This window comes from Actinia tenebrosa, unplaced genomic scaffold (assembly GCF_029948245.1).
Source record: "Actinia tenebrosa isolate PJP-AT-01 unplaced genomic scaffold, QUT_ActTen_1.0 PGA_scaffold7__59_contigs__length_16204524, whole genome shotgun sequence".
In the NCBI taxonomy this organism is placed as follows: domain Eukaryota; kingdom Metazoa; phylum Cnidaria; class Anthozoa; order Actiniaria; family Actiniidae; genus Actinia; species Actinia tenebrosa.
Window position 1 is genome coordinate 6,215,925 of NW_028292584.1, and position 21,820 is coordinate 6,237,744.

Here is a 21,820-nt window from a genome sequence, read left to right on the forward strand (position 1 = left end):
CTATCCTTTTGAATCCTGTTGAAATAAAAATCATATGAGATACTTATTAGAATCTTGTGATCTGTTTTCCTTTATTAACCCGTGACTGATACTACCATGTGATCATTGACAAATCCATTCAAAAGGAAACTACGTTTGATCATTTGAATGTCATGCCATCTCTTGTTGAGTCACGTGTTTATCGTAAGTTTGGGCTCAAAACAACCTCAACTGGGGGAAGGTAAGTACCCTAAAGTAACTTACTTGTAAAAATGGCTAAAAAAATAAAAAAGCAATACTATTTTTATCAAAAATAAAAAATAAATAACAAGAAGAAGATAACTGTTTTATATTTTAACGATGTACGAGAGAAAAATGATCTTAAAATAGGAGCGTAAAAAGTATTACTATACCCGTCCCCCTGTGCTTGCGAAAGTTACCCAACTGTGTCAGGATTTGGCGCCAAATTTTGTAAAGTGCGGAGCAAGACGGCCATCTTTGCATTACCTGACAAGAGAACCGTCGGTTTTTCCATGGAATTATCCACCAAAAAACACCACCAAAGCCTCTAAAGCCATGTCTCAAACCTTCAAGAGTCCTCGGCCAATACCTGTTTTAGTAAACGAGTCGACTTTTAGTCACAAGAAGACGAGAAGAGGTTTTGATGTCGAGTGTTTACCACCGAGGCCGCCAGTCAAGTCTGCTCCTCCTGTCAGCCGAATATTCAAGCGTTCAAGAAAACATGTCGAAGGAGCTCATGCTGTCAGCTTTAAGGAAAATGGATGCAGTATCCTTTTAAGATTTACTTTTTTGCATGCACTGTGAGTAAAAGTTTGGACCATCACACTTGGTATAATTTTTAACATAGATGTTAGACTCGTCCTCACGAGATCTAAGCCTAGTATTTTTAACATAGATGTTAGACTCATCCTCACGAGATCTAAGCCTAGTATTTTTAACATAGATGTTAGACTCGTCCTCACGAGATCTAAGCCTAGTATTTTAAACATAGATGTTAGACTCGTCTTCACGAGATCTAAGCCTAGTATTTTTAACATAGATGTTAGACTTGTCTTCACGAGATCTAAGCCTAGTATTTTTATGATTTGCCTTTGATTTGAATTTGCTTTATCCACATCAACTTTATTCAACTCTGTTCTATCATATTTGCGTTATTTTCTTTGCTCATTTTTAAATTGGATAATTTTTTTATAATCGCGCCTTCACCTTCTAAACAAGTTTACGACGAAATCTTTTTTTACTACGAGATGCAAATGAATGAATTCATTGTTCTCCTAACAATAACCCGAACTATCTACCGATCTATGGATTTTGAATGAAATGTTTTTACTACGAGATGCAAATTAATGAATTCTTTGTTCTCCTAATAATAACCCGAACTATCTACCGATCTAAGGATTTTTGAATGAAATATTTTTACTACGAGATGCAAATGAAAGAGTTCTTTGTTTATTCTAATAGTAGCCCGAACTATCTAAAGATTTTTTATTTACTACGCATTAGAAAAGCAAAGAATCAAGTTATGTTTTATGTATAATTTCCCTACATTGATGATGATGATGATTTTTAAATCATTTTCTGTGAAATCGATGTTCAAAAAGAACGTATACAAAAGACAACTTGCAATCCTTTTCTAAATTATCTTTTTTAACGTAGCAGATAGGTATGGTATAAACCCCTTTCAAAATTATCAGGAAAATGAAAAAGAAATGAAACTTCTTATCAGTGGACTTAGCGCCGTTAATCCTTTCCTGTTATGTCTGGTTCCCATATATCAGCTGCACGCCTGCCATGATTGTAATAACATTGTCGATGTTTGTCACAGTCATGTCCCAAGCTGCACTGGAAGCATGCAAAACCCAACATTGTAGGTACACTGCCGATAATGTTCCCATATTCATTTGACGTCACAGACAGGTTGGGGACATTGACTTAATATCAACTCAACTTTAGCAGGCATGTCGGCAACAAACCTGGACAGTGTGATGTCAGCAATAAAGGGTTTCCATCAATAGAATAATGTCGCAGGCATGTCGCCAACATACGGAAACCAGGCTTTAGCCTCAGATCCAAAATCATTTTGAAAGGGTTAAAGGGATTTTTTACTTTCAAAGTTGTTACAAACTCTATTTACCTTGACTAAATGTTCAAGAATTAGAATCACCTGAACTTGTAAGTCCTCACTACGATGCAAAATCCAAAGAGCTATATTTCAAACAGGTTTGTATGTCGTATTTCATTTGTATGCTAAACATGCTAAACATGTATGAGCCCCAACGTTTTGCTAATATCTACTTAGTTTTCCATTCAAGCCCACATCCCCAACTTTTATTTTTAAATGTATGCATACTATTCAGCTATATTTTCCAATATTTAAGTACCCCCTCTCCCCCCTACCTGACATTTTAGGGTTCTCCGTGGTTCTTGTTGTATAAGGCATCACATTTGATAGCCAGTGATGCACAACCTGAGCAGACTTTTTTGTTTCAACTCTAAGTTTGTCACATATATGATGGATTGAAGCATCATTAGGCAAATAATAATTATTTTGAAAGATGCAAGATTTTCTGCCTGTCTTTATGCTTGATATGAAAAGTTGCATTAATTTGTTAATCAATTTTTATTGTGACACTGATTTGATAAGCGAACTTCCAGTAGCTGTATCCACTAGCTGTCTTTCACGCTCTAAACTTTTAATGTTTTGTCTTGTAGTGTTTTGAGGTCATAAGTAGACTAGGTGAAGGATCATTTGGTGAGGTAAGAACATAAGGATCAAACAATAAATCACTAGCCAACTTTTGATTTTCTGGTTGAGTGATCAAGCACAAAGCGAGCTCCTGGGAAACAATAGCTAATTGTAATTTTCTGGAGCCTCGACTCGGATTGTATTGTGCTTTATCACTCAACCAGAAAATCAAAAGTTGGCTATTGCTCTAGCAATTTGTTTTTTGATTATAAAGTAAGCATTATAAATCTTTTTTTCTAATTATTTATATATTTCTATAGTTTATTTTGCACCAAAGTTAAAAATTTTGTAATTTACATTGGTCCTTTATGACTAATCAGCTGTTTTTGTCAATGCGGTTTAAGGTATATAAAGTAAGAAGCAAGGAAGATGGGTGTTTGTATGCAGTCAAGAAGTCACGGGAAAGATTTCGTGGTGATGCTGACAGGTGAGCTCAACTTGTTAATATGTTTGGTCTAAATGACATTTGATATGAAGTTAATTCTCTTGTGATCAATGAGCTTGTTTCATTGTCAATTTAGGGTAAATATCCTACAGAATCCTACAGCACAGAATATTACATGTTTGTGTGCTTTTATTAGATGGGTATTGTAATCTCCCTTGATTGAGCCCCATAGATCTTGGAGAGAATAATGAGAAAAAATATGGTTTTAAGTAAAAAAGGGCTATCAAAGCAGGTGCATTTTCAGTGGTTCAACAGGGAGTCCAGTTTTTGTTTTTTTCCTCCTTGCTTGATATGATTATGAATATATTTTGATTATGATATCCCTGGGTTTCAATCAGCTAATAAAAGTCATGAATCTCAATATCAGGACTCCAAAATAACAGCTGGTCATAGCACAATATTATTGCCAACAATTTTCCAGTCAAATCTTTACCTTGCTGGATATTTTGACCAGTAACATTGAGCCAGAAACAGGTACATGTATTATGACTGAGCTGAATTGGTTGGTCATCATGACTGGAGACTGACTGGCTGTTAATTCTTAAAGCCCTGTACCCTTCTTTGCTATTGACATCATTTTCTTTTATGGTTATGTGCCACTTTTTAGGAGGTATAAACTGGAAGAAGTGAATAAACATGAACTGTTGAGACGACATCCAAATTGTGTAAGATTTGTGAAGGCCTGGGAAGAAAGGTAGGGATGGATCAATAGTTTATGTACAGTACCAGTATGTTTGGAATGCTCATAATTTGTCATAGTCTCCAACTGTATTGCAACTGAACAAAACTAGCTCCAGCTTTAATGGATTGATCCAGTTTTTACTCTTGTTTCCCAGACAAAATCTATATATTCTCACAGAGCTCTGTGTTATGAGGTTAGTACAAGATAACATTGAGTGCATGCTGCATAGAGTGCATGCTCAATGCATGCTGCATAGAGTGCATGCTGCATTGAGTGCATGCTGCATTCAGTAATAAGGTCAAAACAATTGGAAATGACTTAGAGGCAAAGATCAAGTAATAATTTTAAATATTTTATTTTATTGAAGTCTGAAGAATTCTCTCGAGACCATGGAATCGTTTCCTGAAAATGAAGTATGGAACTTGTTGGTTGACCTGACTTTGGTAAGTGGTTTAGTAGAACAATAGAGATATAAAGGGTTGATTAAAATATAATGGGATAAGGAATGACAATAATGTAAAAGGACATAAATATATATTAATAATATACATTATATGATAAAGGAAGGTTTATTACTCAAATTGTATAAAAATATGATATATATAATTTAATAATATATAAAAATAAATAAGTAATATAGAGGATATTACATGAGCATGTGGAGATACAAAATTTATCTTGGTAAATTTCATATCTCCAAGTGCCCATGCAATATTCTGTTTATTATTATTATTATCCATAAAATCAACTTAATAAGCTTTTTATTATTATAAAAGTTTTTATTTACGGTATAAACTAATAGCATGGTATAGTAGTAATAAATCATACGTTCGGCGTGTATAATAGCATGGTAACGATATTTTCACATGTGAAAATATCAGTTTTTCGAAAAGGAGAAATATAGGTATTTTATGGATAATTATATGATAAAGATAAATAATGTGATATAGAGGGATGAAAACTGCAGAACCTAGGGAAAAACCATTGAAGCATCTTCAATCTATCATCATTAGCCTTATCAAGTGCATTGCAAACCTGGCAGGCTTTCAGTCCAACATGGAGTGTAAATCCAATTAGATTAGATTTTTTAAACATGTATAACATCATATCCAATTTCTTTGTAGGGTCTGAAACATTTGCATGATCACAATATGGTGCACATGGACATCAAACCTGCTAATGTATTTGTTGGAAGAGACAAACTTTACAAAATAGGAGACTTTGGGTTAGTTCTAGAGCTGTCTAAGGTGAGTCTGGCACCCTTAGAATATAGGCTCTGATTTGAAAGTCATAAACGTATATGCTTGCTCTATTTTATGTCTGATTAAGAGCAAGATAAACAGGTTAACTGTCTGATAAAGGAATGGCATAATATCTTCTCTCCATCATAATGTTCTACTTTTTAATACATAGACAGGGCTAAAAATAATGGCTGCTCATGATCAGTGGCTGGTCGTAATGACTTGCCACATGGATGTTCTGCATTTCTAGCAAGACTGATCAACAGTTGGTGTATCCAGTCAGTGTGACCAGTCAATTGGACCAGTCAAAATTAGGTGTTTGGACAGACATTGTCTGTTGACCAGTCATATTTTATGTCCGGTATCTAATAATTTTTCTAGCAAATGTTGTCTAATTCTACTGACTCATATTAATTTTTCTGCTTGTGGTTTTAGTGTGAAGAGGTCACTAATGCACAGGAAGGAGATCCAAAATACCTTGCTCCAGAACTTATGCAGGGAAGTTTTACAAAAGCAGCTGATATTTTTAGGTAATACTATGTGTAGATGATGCTATAAATATTTTATGGCCAACAGCATACTGTTACCTACCGATATCCAACCAACATTCAACCATGCAACTACTGTACCTATCAACATCCTACTTACACACTACCAACACCCTACTGACAACCTGCCAACACCCTACTGACAACCTGCCAACACCCTACTGGCCACCTATGACAACCTACCAACATCCTACTGACAACCTACCCACACCCTACTGGCAACCTGCCAACACCCTACTGACAACCTACTGATAACCTACCAACACCCTACTGACCACCTATGACAACCTACCAACATCCTACTGACAACCTACTCACACCCTACTGGCAACCTGCCAACACCCTACTGACAACCTATGACAACCTACCAACATCCTACTGACAACCTACTGATAACCTACCAACACCCTACTGACAACCTGCAACAACCAACCATTCCTGCTGACAAACTACAACAAATTACCAACACCATACTGGCACCCTACCAGCACACTAAAACAAACTACTATTCCTGCTGACAAGATACGACAATTTACCAGCACCCTACTGACAACTTGCAACAGCTATTAGACTTATTCAATAGTTCATCTAGAATATCTATTAACAATTGATGCTTTAATTCTTTAGCTTAGGAATCAGTATTTTAGAAACTGCATGTGACATAGAGCTACCAAAGGGAGGAGATGCTTGGCATCAGTTAAGAAATGGTCAGCTACCTAAAACATTTACGCAAGGTACAAATACTACGTTTAATGACTTGCTGTTTTCTTTACCACATAAAACAAGGACATTTCATGTGGTACATTTGATATGCAACAGGGCGTCACAAGGCATGGGGTGCCCAATGACATCAATTGATATCAACAGAGAATACAACAAAAGATGAATAAGACAGCACATCAATCACCTTTACCCCCCCCCCCCCCCCCCAAAAAGAAGAAAAACACACAAAACTCCATATATTTTCCATCATTTTTGTTTTGTTTTGCCCCCTAGCAAAATGGCTGCTTTATTATTAAAGTAGACCATTAGTGCTGCTGCTTGCTTGCCATCATTGCCGTTGCTGTCCTGCATATCCTCAGTGCCAGGTCTTTAACATAAATAAATGACTGAGGCACCATTGAGTCCGGTGGTGACGACCACTCTTGGTACCTGTAAAATTGTGTCCATTTATTCCAGGTTTATCTCCAGAGCTGAGTCATTTAATAACTTGGATGATGGATCCTGATCCTAGAAAAAGACCCACTGTAGATGACATCCTTGCCCAGCCATCTGTCAAAAAGGTGGGTTCATAGACTGTTACAATGTCACTACCATAACCAGGGCAAACTAGACAGGGAGAACCAATCAAATTGTAGAATGAATTTACAAACCATGCCAAGCCATGTCTAATCCAATCACGAGAATGGTAACTTAAACTTGGTTTTACGTGTAAACAATTACATAGCCATCGTCATTTTCACATGGGAATAAAAGGATATGTTGAAAGGATAATGTTTCTGAATGGCATCCGAAGGTCATAGGTTTGATTCCTTCAGAGATTTTTTCAGAGTTTCCTATTTCAGCTAGTGACAAATGACAAATTAATCTATAGGCTATTGTTTTCTGCTGGTTTCTGATTGGCTGCACTGGGAAGTTGAATGTATTATTTTCATTCTACAATTTGATTGGTTCTCGCTGTCTAAGTGGCCCCGGTTATGGTCGTTGCACTGTAAACAGTCCCTCATTTCCCTCCTAACTCAGTCAAGTTGAGTTTTTCCCCTGACTAATTATTGGTTGTGCAGGGATTGGGGGTGAGCAAAACAGCTCACAACAAGAGGAAAATTTAATATTGTGAAGTCTCATGGAATCTATACGCGGACAAACTTTTGCAAATAAAAGCCTTGGTTATATTGAAATGAAATTTATATCAGTCAAGAAACATGGTAATTGTAATTTACGTGGCTTTATTTCAGACTTGGAGAAAACGAAAATGGCTTTACTATTACAGTAAGATGGTAGGTAACTTTTGGTAGATTTTTAAAAATTGCAAATATTAATAAAAAAATAATTATGGATATTATTCCCTCACTCCAAGGTTCTTTCCTTCCCTTTCTTTATGCTCTCTTTATTTCTCTGTTCTTGTTCCTTTCTTTTCTTTTCCATCCACATGTCCTACATTTGATGTTATTAATCTTCCTTTTTCATTAATAATGATGATGCTGCTGCTCTAGTGCAGTTTGACATATAAAATATATTATAATGAAGTACCTGCAGTTCAACATTCATCCTACTGAACACGGTTTCTACTCTCTTTGCAATATGTGATACAAACAGTCTAGTATCATCTAGTGCAAGAAAAACTTTCAATATTTTTTGAAATTCACATATTTTTACAAATTGTACTGTATCATCTCATCTTACTATTTCAGTATTCATCCCTCTCAAAGTTCTACATCTGGATATCAATATATGTAATGTGGATAATAATGTTACTGGTATGGCCCTTCAAGCCACTAAAACGTAAGTTTGACTGACATTAATCATAATGGTGTAGTTCTCATAGATATTGACACTTTATGCACATTTGAACAGTGCACTGATGGAGGGAGGAGTAAAGTATGCACCATCAGCTCCTGGTAGACCAGCTACTAGCTAAAGAAACACTGATGTTAAATAAGGACTTTACTTTCAAACAGCATTACTCATAAACGTTAAATTATTATGGTGATTATAATTTGTTTTTCTAGGTTTTTGGTCAACTGACACCCCAACACCCAATCAGGATGTATCATTTCATTCTGAAACTAGTTATTCTACTATGGAAGGTAAGTAATAGATCAAGCTGCATGTTCACTCCTGTAGACTGTACTCTATATCTGTACTTCGTTACTATCCCAATGGTATTCAGGCATGTTATTCTTAAAGAAGACTCTTTTGAAATCAATTTTTCATCACTTTTTTTTTTTTTTTTTGATCCAATTTGACTTTCTTTCTTTGACTGTATTATGCATGGCTAATAAATCTCTTTACCTTGGTCGTAGTGTTTTAAGATCACATGTCATTTCATAGAGTATCATATATTTGTTTATTAACAGTTACACATTAGAAGACACACGAATACGGATACTGAATTCTTGAAGTAAAGACTCTTATTCACAAATGAATGACTCACGAAGAGATCTACTGATAATCTGGATAGATCATTTTGGAATTTTCGTTTTGTTGGTAGTAACACATCATCATCATCATCATCTATTGCTGTTGTGGGTCAACAACATAGCACCAACACCCCTTTCGTTGAGTGTCCTCTGTACTAGGCTGATTGAGTTGCCTCATCACACTAAGAGGGTGTACCTCCAAGGTCTCAAGACACACAGCCCTTCAATCTCCTTTGGTGTCCCCTTCTTCTATTGCCCAAGGGGTTCCATTGCAGTAGAGTTGATGATAGTAGAGTTGATGATAGTAGAGTAGTGACAGTAATAACGCAGGATTATTTTTCTTTTAATTACTAGATTCCCATAACCTGTCACAAGAGAGTGTCCATACTCCAGACAGAAGTGCATCCTTTGAGGATCTACTATCCCATCCAGTAGCCAGACCCCCTTGGCATAAGTAAGTTAGATTGTCTTTTCCACCAATTTTTGATTTAATCTTTTCTTGGAGTGCATGTAGCATCATGGCTGCCAGGTTGGTTGACAATTACAAAGCATTCTTTTTAGCTTCTCTCGTTAGATCAAACAACATGGTGCCTGTTTGATTGGTATCCTCCTATTCTTGGGCTGCATGTTACGTCATAGTCACCATGTTGGTTGACAATAACAAAGCATTCCTCATTAGCTTCTCATTAGATCAACCAACATGGTGGCTATTTCTTTGTTTTTTATATCTCAAAGGATTTTAAGTCATTGGGGGGAATTTCAACATGGGTGAAAATTTTTCACTCATTGCATTAAATAATTTGAATGTCTTTTTAGGGACGGTTATTGCAGCTCGCCAACACATCTACAAGTACCGACTTCAACATCTCACACCAAAGCTTCTCCAGCAACATTTGCAATGAACTACTTAAATGGACAGTAAGAAAGATAAGATTTCTTAAGGAGGGTATTTTCCAGTCTGGTTTCAAATGTTGCCATTCCAAACTCTCACACCAAAGCCTCTTCATGTTCCATCATCATTTACAATGAGCCACTTGACTTGTAAGAAAGATAAAAATAAACAATGTCCAGTCAACAGGCAATGTCTGGTCAAATTTGGTACTTGTCCAGCCAAACACCTATTACTGTGTGTCATGTCTTACCATTGAGCAGCTATTATTGTTAGACTAAGACAGTGTATTTTCTAGTTTGGTAGATGTAATTTTCCAAGTGTCCCACTTCAACATTGCATACCAAAGCCTCTCCCATTCCATCACTTTATTTTGTAATGAACCAATAATGCTTGTTAAATGATATCTTGCCATGTGTTAATTTTAAATCCATATTTATTTCAGGTTGACCCCTCCATTAGATACAAGCAGTCCAAGTCGAGGGCAATACACACCTCCCTCTGAAGGACGAAGGGGGAGATTATTTGAAGATGATGGTGTTACGGCAAAACTGGGAGTTGGACCCAAGAATCTGTTAGACGTAAGAGTCTCAACTATTAGAAAACACACACTTATTAATTTAGAAGGGGAAAATGGTATAATATCCAAAGGTACCGTTTACTACTTTTGAACTAGCATTTACAGAGCCCCCTCAAAGAGAATTAAGGTCCATGCACCAACTTCCCCCCCTCCCCATCCACAACACTCAGCATCCATTTTAGGTGTTTCAGGTTGCACACTACTCCAATGAAAGTACTACATAACCTCAATATATGTCCAGCCAGCCAGTCTTTGCCTGGCCAGTTATTTTGACCAGTAATGAGGTATGACCAAGTTGAAACAATTTGGCCAGTCATTGTGACTGGCGTCAGACCCTCTTAACCCCAATCCCTTCATGGAAAGGTATGTGTTCTTTCTGCAAGTACACATCTAAGGTCTTTTCTGATTAAACAAGCTAACATGTCTTCTCATTTGTTGGCTTCAAAGGTTTTTGAAGATGCTGCTATATGATTAATTGTACATCTAAAAAACTCAGCACTTGGATATGTAATGGAGTCTGCCTCAGTCAGACACAGGTGGTATAGGGCAACTGCAAGACAATATTCAACAGTTTCCCACAACATTAAGAAAATCGTAATAAATTAGGTGACCTCCTTAAATTCAGGCATAGCAATGGCAAGGAATGATGATTTCAAAAAAGGTTGGTGAAGGTACATAGGCGGCATGTTGCATACCAAGCTTAAAATGTATGGTGGATCCTATGTAAATAATGTCAGCACAGAAGAAAATATGGAAGAAGAAACATGCAGACAAACGTTGGGAAAATTCCATATCGTTGCTGATTTCATTTACATTGACAATAGTGCATTTCGGGCTTCATAATATGGAACAAAACGCACACCAAACCTTATCGAAATAGCTGTGTACATGCTTTTTCGTGTGCGTGTAAAATAATGACTATTACCGTAATAGCTTCGAAGATCATCCAACACGGCATGAAGAAGTTTGTGATTGGAATATTCACTCTAATGTTTAATTTCGGCCTGTGTCTTCACCTAATCTTTTGCTGTAGAGCTACAGTATGAAAACTGTGGTTGAGCACCAGAGGAAGGCATAAATCAGTATTACAGGCCATGAAGTAATAGGGTAAAATGCCTGTCCTTGCTGATTGGCAGTCTTATAACCATGGTACTGCATATTGTTATTATAGCACAGCGCATTAAAGTATGACCATTATGTACTCGCATACTTCTATGCACTGGCATTTTGCTGCCAAACAAACTTTTACATGCCTTTATTTAGTAAATCCTTGTTTAGAAATGTGTCAGTTTAACGTACAAAAGCCCATACATGAAAGTATGCAAATACATTATTTCTGGTCATACATGTTGTGCTGTAATATTGACTGCAAATGTGACTGTCATATCACAAATTTTAACCTTCCAGCAGTGGCAGATCCAGGATTTTTTCAAAGGGGGGTTCCGTTTCTTAAACTGTGTATAATTCTCTTTTGTTTAGTCGATGTTTGACAAAAAAAAATTGGCTCTAATCACCTAATTTACTATCTAGTAACGGAACTTAAAGGTAAATTAAACATTGTAAAAATATTAAAATCAAAATTTATTCAAATTTATACAAGACATATTTCTATTACCTAAAAGATCAAACCTTCAAAGGGGGTTCTGTGGACCCCTTCGACCCCCCTGGATCTGCCACTGTCCAGTACCAGAATTATAAGAGGGCAAAAGAAACAAAAAAATAAATATAAAGATACAAATGAAATATGCCGGTGGTTATAGTTGTAGTATTCGGTTGGCAAGTTTAAATTTTTGTTAAAAAAATATTTAATAAGACCTACAACGACTTTCACTTGCAGCATTTTTTGTGTAGATGTATAAAAACTAGTGAGAGAGCAGGAAAAAATATTAAATGAAAGTTTAAAAATGTAAAAAAATGTTATTATTCTTAACTAGAGATATATCAGTGGTAGGCTTGCACCAAATCTCACTAAATTTTTTCCAATGGTAAATCATATTTTGAGAAGTTCACTCTTGGTATTAACATCATTCAGAACACTCTTGTGTCTCCTTTACTGTTGTAAAAAAAATTCATGTTCCAAAATTTGTTTTGCCAATGGAAAAAATATCCAGTAAGACTTATATTAGTAGTAGAGCAATAGAGTACAAACACTAAAAGTGTGCAACACTTTGCACTATTTAGTAGTAAATAGTGCTAATTAAACAATAGAAAACAATAGGATTAGCATAATTTAGCAGTATATAGTGGTATTTATGTTGCACACTTATAGTGTTTGTACTCTAGGGAGTTGATTATACAAGTAAAAGTACGACTACCAAAACAAGATTATTCCTTTTAAACCAAACAGAAGAAAAAAAACCAGTTTGTGGTGGAAGGCTTTTAGATACAAAATCTCATAGTCGTACTCTTACTCATAGTCAAATCTAAAGCTTAAAGACCCATTCCCACTTACCGTGATGCACCGCAGTCACAGATGAATTTCGTGGTCCATGAAAGATTCATATATTGAATAATAACTTCATATTAAATCCTTTTCCGACATAGCACTAAGGCACAATAATTATTCTTTTACATTATTTTACGGCCTTGGGGACTATCTAAGAGTTTATTCAAAAGGTTGGAATTGTTTTTTCAGTGGAGACACGATTCAAAATGTAAACAAATTGTGATGCATCACAGTAAGTGGCAATGGGTCTTTAATACCAAACCTTCAATCTGAAACAACTTGGCTGATCATTGTTAGGGCACAGTTAACTCACAGATAGCATTTGCAGGTACTTGAAAAGCTCTTTAAAAAAACATTTTCAAAATTATTCCATGTCGTTTTTAATATTAAGTAATATAAAGTAAAGTTTACTTTTATACATCTATTAAAATATTTCTTTGTGTTACAGCCAGTTTCATTGTTTCTGCGACTTAACCCTCTTCAGACTTCTGGCGTTTTGGCTACCATCAATCAAATTGACAATGGGCTGAAAGCATTCCAATTCATTCTCATCACCAGAGATGAATATTCCTGCAACTTGGTAGCTATTTTCCCATGGAAAATAGGCTGTCTCTAGTTGTGGGGATATTTATAACTCATAACAGCCATTTTACAATGGGAAATAAGCTGTTGTAAAGGCAATCAGAATGCTCTCAGCCCCTCGTAAACTTGATAGCCTGTGTACAGCTGCTTCCCAAAAACATGATCATTAGGAGCCAAAATGACAGATGTCTGTAGTTAGTTAAGTCACAGAAACAATAAAACAGGCTGTAAAACTACAAAACTATATACAATTCTAAAAGCTTCAATCTATAGTAGGGCTGATCTATTTTAAGTGAGGGGGAGGGAAATGAATATACAATCTTTTTAGTTACTCCCTAAATGAACCCAAACAGAGATTTAAAAACATTAGTCTTCCACAAGTAAGACACTCGGAGAATAGAGCAGATTGAGTATCATATGACTGAAAAGATTGTGTTCCAACATGTTAGAGAACAACAGACCTCATTTGATGTGGTGCAATTTTTTCCCAATTTCAGACCCTGTTTCATTCACTTGAGATTAAGATTCTTTGTTCGATTTGTATCCATAAAGTCTATTAGATTGGTAATTGCATTAGCCAATGTCATTAATGTTTGTGAAGTGTCAGCCAACAATTGGTCACGTCTTGGCTGTTTAGCATTACTTTTCATCTACAATTGCTTTCAATATAATAAGTTATTATGACATGAGGTAAACTATTTATACATCTGGTCGAATCAGCAAGCCCTCTGAAAGCTATAGATTCTGGTTCACACTAGCATCTGAATCAGAATCGTAGCCAACGTTTGAGTCTCATTGTTGCATTTATCACCAAGGTGTGGAAAAAAAGACAAGCACTGTCGTTGAGCTGTAAAGAACGGAGTGTGTATGTTGCTTCCAATTTCGATTCTGACACTAATATGAACCAGGCTTAATTTATAAAATATTTGCTTTGATGTATTTTTCATTACTATACAGTAGTTACTTTAATTGATATCAATAGGTTTTACTTCCATCAGTGGTGGAAAATGGCTAAAGTTTGTGTGGCTGCCGTTCTCTACTTCCTCTTCGGATGTTGCACCATCGTCGGCTTCTCTGTAACCATCATTGAAACTAGAACCATTGTTTCCCTCCTTTGAACAAAACGAATTAGAACTGTCACTACAGTATCTTGTGACTGGAAAATCCTTATTGGTCTATCCCACCCTCCTCCCCCCATCAACCACAGGGAGCCCAATTTAGATCAAAGTGAATGGTGATATATATATACTTAAAACACTCATTAATAATTCATAAGCTTATGGTCCAATTGGAGTCACATGCATGAACCTTTATACCCGATAAAGTCCTCTTCATTAGTATTCAAAAAATTTTATATAAAGACATGTGATCTTTATATAAAGACCACTCGAATACTATGAGGATGACTTCATCAGGGATGAAGTATGCATCCAAGTTTAGATGAAGACATAGAGCTTCATCAAGGTCATAGTCAACCCTAATGATCTTTGACTAACGTGCCTGTCTTTGCCTTGGCACCCAATATCCAACGTGTGGGAGCTTCTATTGAATCTGGTTGCGCATGCCCATGACGTCAAATCTCTATCGAAGTATAAAAATCTATGTTCGTGACGTGTATGGTGGCTCCAGTTGAACCAAAATCTTATAAATTGTTCATGAGTGTTTTAAGCAGTTCAAAAAACGAGTAGATCGTGTTTTATCAGGTATAAAAGCACGAGGCATAGCCTCGTGCTTTTATACCTGATAAAACACTCCTACTCGTTTTTTAAACACTACGTAAGATCTACATTAGATACTGCACGCACATTACAGAGGAAATTATCTTGATCTCGAATCTAAAAAAATAATTATTTAATTATTTAATTTTTTACCTTATCCATTGTTCAAAGCAAGTATCATAAGTCCTTATGGTTGTCTTCCTCCATCCCTCCCCAAGAACCACACCCTTAGCAATGGACTACTTCAATGTGGTGGCCATCTTGGATTGCAAGGCATTATGGGGCATCCAGGGGGACAAATAAAGCTTTGTTACAGTAATGATGTTGATTGATATTAACAGCTCACAACAACAGAAAGCAAAAAATATGACAAACATATAAACTATAAATTTTTCATCTTTGTTTTTCTTTGCCCCCCTGGCAAGATGGCTGCTGTATTGTCGAAGTAATCCATGGCTGTGTGACAGTTTCTTACTTTATTTCCTTTATTGCCATTTAATTTAAATTGTAACCTTCCACAAGCAAAGTGTCTTCACACTATCTACCACTATGTAAGACTAATAGGTTCCACAATACCTCTATTAAGTGCTATCATGATATTTTATCAGTTCCAGTTTACTGACATAGTATTTATTCACTGCTTTAGCACTGAGAGAGAACCTAAATGTGTAATAAATCTAACTATCTCATGATAATAAGCGAAAACTGACTCCCCACCTAGCCGACATCTTCATCTACAGCTTCTAAAAGCCAAGTGCACCATGGAAAATCGTAGACAACGACTTACCTCATCCATAGTTGGAGAAAGCAATGGAGTTTGAAGAGAGTTTTGAAATCCCTCAACCTCCAAACTGAACGTCACAAGTCCAGCAAACACCAAAACCAAGCCTGAAAAGAAATCGTTATAAATTAATGTTTAGTAAATTAATTCAGTTGTAATGAGCATTAATTTCTTTTAGATCCTTTTGTTTTGGGCGTAATGTTTTCCCACTTCAGACCATGTGTCATTCCCTCGAGTATTATTTCCTTTAGATCCTTTTGAGCATAATGTTTTCACACTTCAAACCATGTGTCATTCCCTTGAGTATTATTTCCTTTAGATCCTTTTGGGCATAATATTTTCCCACTTCAAACCATGTGTCATTCCCTTGAGTATTATTTCCTTTAGATCCTTTTGATTGTTATGTTTTCCCACTTCAAACCATGTGTCATTCCCTTGTGTATTATTTCCTTTAGATCCTTTGGGTTGTAATGTTTTCCCACTTCAGACCATGTGTCATTCCCTTGTGTATTATTTCCTTTATTTTGTCATTCCATTGAAATTAAAAATATTCTTTGTTTCCCTGTAATGCTCGAGAAATTATATTATGCACAATGTAAAAGGTTCCATAATAATTGACAAACAAAATTTCAGAATTCAATCATGGCCTGGAGTGGATCTGGGGGGGGGGGGGGGTCCTAAGGTGGGTTTTCTTGTGAGATTAGCAAAGTTACCTCCTTTTAAAATCCTGGCCCCTTCCTGTATGATGGTTTCTTACCTAGGATTTCAGTAACAACCAGTGTTGAATCTGCAAGTGTCTTAAATTCACGCACAAACACCCAGTCTTCAATCCACGTAAAGAGAGGTACAAGGCACAACACTCTGTTTGTTGCTGTTGGACCTGTAGTTATGGTGCATGTTCAAGTTACTTAATATATCAAATTATATAAACAATAAACAAGGAATAACACAATAGAAATCAGTCACCCAGGATCTCTCTATGTCTATAAATTGGAGACAGAATTGTCTTCATTTGCATTCAACTTCAACATATTAGATTTTCTCGTTCAAACTCAATCGAATCTCAAAAATATTAGCAGAACATTAAATAATACACCAAGAAAATATACATCGGTATAATTTTAGACATGAACATAGATTTTTGCATGCGGTAATTGGTGGTGCGACCATTGTTTCAGAGACAATATTCACAGCTCAAGCAGTGGTTATGAGGTTTTCCAAAGTTTGCAAGAGCGGAAATAATACTAAAAAAAATTTAATCCAGTATGTCATCTTTTTTCTGATATCCAAGTCTAAAATTATACTAAAACAATTATTTACCTCAGGCTCAGTGGTTATATATGGTGAATATTATTTTACCTCGCCGCTTGGTAAATATTCACCAATACTCACCTCACCTTTGGTGAATACTTGTTGGATATTCCCATCTCCAATATTTTATGGGCTTTACAATGACTTGCCCTTCTAAATGTCCATGCAGATCAGCCACTCCTACTTTATATTTGTTTTAAAAAATTATTTCCCTCTCCATTTTTAACAGATATTTACACAGCAGGATATCTTAAGGCCGGTTTAGATGGTACGATTTTCGCCTACAGCTATAGTATACAACATATGCTTGTGCAGCTGTCGTAGGCAAGTTGTAGGCTTGATTTACACGCTACAACACGAGTTGTAGGATGGCACAAGCGTGTTGTATACGATAGTTGTAGGTGAAAATTGTACCGTCAAAACTGGCCTTTACAAACATACCTACATTCCTGTACATGTAATCAACAATAAGAGCAGCAACCCAACCAGAAAAAACAGTAAGAAAGATAATGGACACAATACCATCTGGTTTGGACCAATTAACCTGAAACATTTCAAATAAAATGCAATCAAACACCCCACATGATTTTTAGGTAAATCTAGACTCTAGCTCTAAATCCTCTACAAAACCAACATTCTAAATTACAAACAAGGGTGGTGTAGTACCCGGGGGGGAGGGGGGTACTACCACCCCAACTTGGGTAGGGGTGTGCAGCCAGGACCTCAAAAACCTGACCCTATCCCAGACCTAAAATTCTGATTTTACATACCCTATCCCAGACTAAAACTAAGAATTATACACCCTATCCCAGACTAAAAGACGCAAAATACGGTTTTACAATCGATTGCAAAATGTAAAAAAATGATACCCTACCCCAGACCCAAAAACCATACCCTATAGGGCGGCACATACCCGTATAGCAAATATAGGGGAGTACCCCCCCCCTGGGATGTAGTACACTTAGCTCTCATTCATCTCATTCATCTCATGCTTTTCACCCAATAATATATCTGATGCTAATATTAGAAGCACCCACTAAAAATGATAAATTTTGTAATACTTTGGCAAAATGGGACTAATCTTTCTCATCCACTGACAAAGGGAAGCCTGGAATCTTTATACCGCCACCCAACCAATACTGTAGCTCAGTTGGTAAGAGCGTTGGTCCATTGTGCGGAAGGTTGTGGTTCAAGCCTTGGCCGGACCAATACTCAGGGTCTTAAAATAACTGAGGAGAAGGTGCTACCTTTGTAATTACATCTGCAAATGGTTAGACCTTCACATGGCTCAGATGATCACATTAATGGCGGCCCCGTCCCTAATTAACTAGAGATGTTAACAGAGGACCACAAGTTTATCAGTTGAATTACTATCAAGTGTTATCCTCTATAAATGAAATTAATTATTATGATTTAAGGGAGGCATTTGCCTCACCCCAAATATGAAGTAAATTGTATTGATGACTAAACTAGGAACCAGTAGCATAAAACGTGTTACTAACCTTGTCAATATTTTCATATCGGTGCATTGCAACCCAAAACATTAGTGCATAACAACTGGCAAATATGTTATTCCACACACCAGCAACAGCAAAATGAATGTCCCCTCGGTACGATCTCCAAAACACTACCACAAAAAACATAACTAAATTAAATCAATAAATTTTAATGATGATGATGATGATGATGATGATGATGATGATGATGATGATAAATGGATGAGGTGTAAGCTGCTAATTCATCATGTCTCACCACTGTAAGTCCTATGGGTTAGGTTACTGGTTCAAGCCTTCCGGACGCCACATGTGAATTGAGTTTGTTTGATGTGTTGTTCTCTCTAGCCAATAAAGTTTTTCTCAGGGTTCTTTGGTTTCTCTCACTCCATAAAAATCAACATGTGAGTTGAGAGTTGTGTGAATAGAATATTTGAATGTAGTAAGGAGTGTGTATGGAGGACTGACAAGGCTCTATAACACCATTAGCTGATCCGAGGATGGAGGGAGAACTAGGTCCAGTTGGCATTGCAGTGCATTGTGGGAATGTTTTAGGTGATGAAATACATGCCATCCCCCAAAACATTGCAAGTCCCAAAATGCACTGCAATATCAACTTGTCCCAGGTTTTTCTTCCTTCAACCTTCGAATGGCTAATAGCTTTTAAACCTACCATGTATAAATTAAAAGAGGTTATTTATTTTATTCAATTTGGGCCAACGTTTCCTCCCCAAAGCCCTCTTAGATCTACCATTGAGATCAGGGCTTCTGAATAATGGCCAGAAAGTCACCGATCATGATGGTCGGCCAAAATTAGTTGTAGCTTGGTCATACATGTACCTCATTTCTGGCTTAATGTTGTTGGTCAATATTACTACCAAAACATTTTTGGCCATATGAGCCCCCATTCACCTTTTCGGCGCAAGCTGTCATGTGGTATAAAATTGTTTTGAATTGTATTGCGTCCACCAAAATATTCGGACATGTTCTCGAATTTCCATACAAATGTGCTGGCTTTAAATGAACTATTTACTTTGTTATATTTAGTTAGTTCTCTAAATACAAGTAAAATATCATTTCTCTAGCTTGATTGAAGCTTTTCTTACTGCTGTTAAGAAAGCTAACCAAAGAAATCTACCTAAATTTTCTCTTCAAACTCAGTGAATTTGTATGGGAATCCAAGAGCAATGTCCAAACTTTTTGGCGACTGTAACACAACCCAAGCTAGAGCCAACATTGTCTGATGTCTGGCCATCATTTTGAACCCTGGAGATGAGTCCATACCTGAACTAATAGACCACATCATACAGCCACCAACCAGAGCAAGTAGTGATCTGACAATCAAGGGTATTGGAAATTTATGACATTTGTTTCTCACAAGAGAACCCATCGCACTATTGTTTGTCCTGTTGCTAAGGAATGACATGTTTGTATGGTTTGTATAATTTGGACACTCTACATGTGAGTGAACGGCCATTAGTACATCTGATGTTGACACCATGATAACTCCAGCAAACCCTATAATCATGGCTAGGATTTTAACTGGAGAGAGATTGGATCTTTGCTGTGGATAAAAAGAAAAGCATAAATTTCAAATCAATCTATCAATCGACTTTATTTGTTAATTGAGGATGACAGTTGACAGTAATTAAACTGATGAGCTTGGACTCATGCTTTTCTTTTTACATCTCTAGTTGATTAGGGACAGGACTGCCTTTAACATGGTCATCCAAGCCATGTGAAGGTGTAACCATTCACAGATATAATTATGAAGGCGGCATGCACCTTCTCCTCTGAGTGTTTAAGACCCCCTACACAACAGACTGATGCTCTTACAGAGCTAAATAGGTGGTGGTCATTTTTCTTCCTCCTTTATGAGCAATAGTACTAGTTTTTATCCTAACGTACCATACTCTTTCATGTAAAAAACTTATTCTAGCGGTTTTTATCCACATTACCGGAAGAAATAACAATCAATGGAAAGTAAAGCAACTACTTCCGGGTTGTGTCAACGCTATAATTACACTTCAAATCAATCGTTAGAAAACGAAATATTTCAATGAAATAAATAATCTGAACTTTCTTTTAAGAATGTAGTTAAATGTATGAAGATAATGCAGATACTAACCCTTATAAACGGCAAACGCTCTAAGATAACCGTAGTCCAAGGAGCAGCGGCCATAAAAACTCCTCCAGCAGTTGGACTCATGACTTTGAGCCCATACATAAACAGTAAATACGGCGCTGCAAGCTGCAGAAAACCCATGACGGCAGACTTCCAGTAATTATGAATGTTCCGCAAATTATTCAAGAAAGTATGTTTGAGTTCAGTGTCTCTACGAGCCACGAAGATAAGCAGACAAATGTACAAGATGACTGTTCCTGGCGTCCGCAGAAGAAATACAAGGCTCGGAGAGTTGTACGAAAGATCTGCAAAATGGATGACAACGGAAAAGCTGCCACGAATCAGACTCAGGGAAATGAAAGCCAGAATACTGGATGTGGTGAAATGGCTTCCTGAAGGCATCCTGGCTGTATTTGGTGGTGGAAAAAGTTGGAAAATTTAAAAACAATCAGATATTTGTCACCCCGCCATTTGCTTTTTTAACAACATCCGTTTCGATCAACCATCATACATTGCAATACCTTCCCGCCACAGGAAGCCCAGTAGAAAAATACAGCTTGTCCGTTTTTCTGTCTGTCTGTCTGTCTGTCCGTATGTCTGTCTGTCTGTCTGTCTGTCTATCTGTCTGTCTGTATGTATGGGTGTCTGTCTGTCTGTCTGTCTGTCTGTCTGTCTCGGGTGTTCTATTTCGTCGACTTGGTTTGATCCAAGAAAAAATAACTAATTGATCACATGTTCCTTTTCAAGTCCAAGGATAATGATGGCTTAGTCCTTCATTAGGCATATATCACGCCTCAATGGTGCTAATTAATCATGTCGAGTCACCATCAATTAGTTCGCTGAGAAGTATTCAAACCTGAAAAATTATAGTTCACTTTTCGTTTGTCGAAGGGATACATAGCCTCGTCACTGTTAGACCCAAAATGTCGTTTTCCTGTCGTAAAGGAAGCAAAACAAAAAGTCTAAAATTTCTTTGCTCTGGACACAAAAAAACTAAGGATGCCGGGGCGGTTCGACGACCGATGGATAAAAGCAACAAAACTATCAATTCTACTGAAAATCAACAAGAAATTCCAACCATACTAAGAAAGAA

At 36.6% G+C, this 21,820-nt stretch overlaps 2 protein-coding genes across 2 annotated transcripts; one reads left to right on the top strand and one right to left on the bottom strand.

The window, feature by feature from the left end:
- Nucleotides 1-468: 468 nt before the first annotated feature.
- Nucleotides 469-13,084, top strand: LOC116300889 (membrane-associated tyrosine- and threonine-specific cdc2-inhibitory kinase). The gene is made up of 18 exons (XM_031709855.2): nucleotides 469-766; nucleotides 2,153-2,220; nucleotides 2,713-2,757; nucleotides 3,091-3,173; nucleotides 3,799-3,885; nucleotides 4,028-4,066; nucleotides 4,241-4,316; nucleotides 4,998-5,120; nucleotides 5,550-5,644; nucleotides 6,290-6,396; nucleotides 6,842-6,945; nucleotides 7,618-7,659; nucleotides 8,074-8,164; nucleotides 8,392-8,469; nucleotides 9,157-9,256; nucleotides 9,619-9,720; nucleotides 10,137-10,272; nucleotides 10,719-13,084. The coding sequence occupies exons 1-18, from the start codon at nucleotides 556-558 to the stop codon at nucleotides 10,740-10,742; spliced, it is 1,611 nt and encodes a 536-aa protein (XP_031565715.2). The 5' UTR covers nucleotides 469-555; the 3' UTR covers nucleotides 10,743-13,084.
- On the bottom strand, nucleotides 13,082-21,225 carry LOC116300892 (uncharacterized). The gene is made up of 7 exons (XM_031709861.2): nucleotides 20,731-21,225; nucleotides 19,887-20,166; nucleotides 18,612-18,736; nucleotides 17,551-17,653; nucleotides 16,556-16,678; nucleotides 15,805-15,905; nucleotides 13,082-14,411 (listed from the first exon to the last, which is right to left on the bottom strand). The coding sequence occupies exons 1-7, from the start codon at nucleotides 21,127-21,129 to the stop codon at nucleotides 14,265-14,267; spliced, it is 1,278 nt and encodes a 425-aa protein (XP_031565721.1). The 5' UTR covers nucleotides 21,130-21,225; the 3' UTR covers nucleotides 13,082-14,264.
- Between the last annotated feature and the right edge of the window lie 595 nt (nucleotides 21,226-21,820).

Excerpts from the sequence above, each read along its gene's own strand:
- LOC116300892 (XM_031709861.2), bottom strand. The coding sequence starts at position 21,129 with ATGCCTTCAGGAAGCCATTTCACCACATCCAGTATTCTGGCTTTCATT. Across the intron at positions 20,167-20,730 it reads AGCGTTTGCCGTTTATAAGG|CAAAGATCCAATCTCTCTCC; the intron begins GTTAGTATCTGC and ends TTTTATCCACAG. Across the intron at positions 17,654-18,611 it reads GATATGAAAATATTGACAAG|GTTAATTGGTCCAAACCAGA; the intron begins GTTAGTAACACG and ends GAAATGTTTCAG.
- LOC116300889 (XM_031709855.2), top strand. The coding sequence starts at position 556 with ATGTCTCAAACCTTCAAGAGTCCTCGGCCAATACCTGTTTTAGTAAAC. Across the intron at positions 8,470-9,156 it reads TAGTTATTCTACTATGGAAG|ATTCCCATAACCTGTCACAA; the intron begins GTAAGTAATAGA and ends TTTAATTACTAG. Across the intron at positions 10,273-10,718 it reads GACCCAAGAATCTGTTAGAC|GTTTTTGAAGATGCTGCTAT; the intron begins GTAAGAGTCTCA and ends TTGGCTTCAAAG.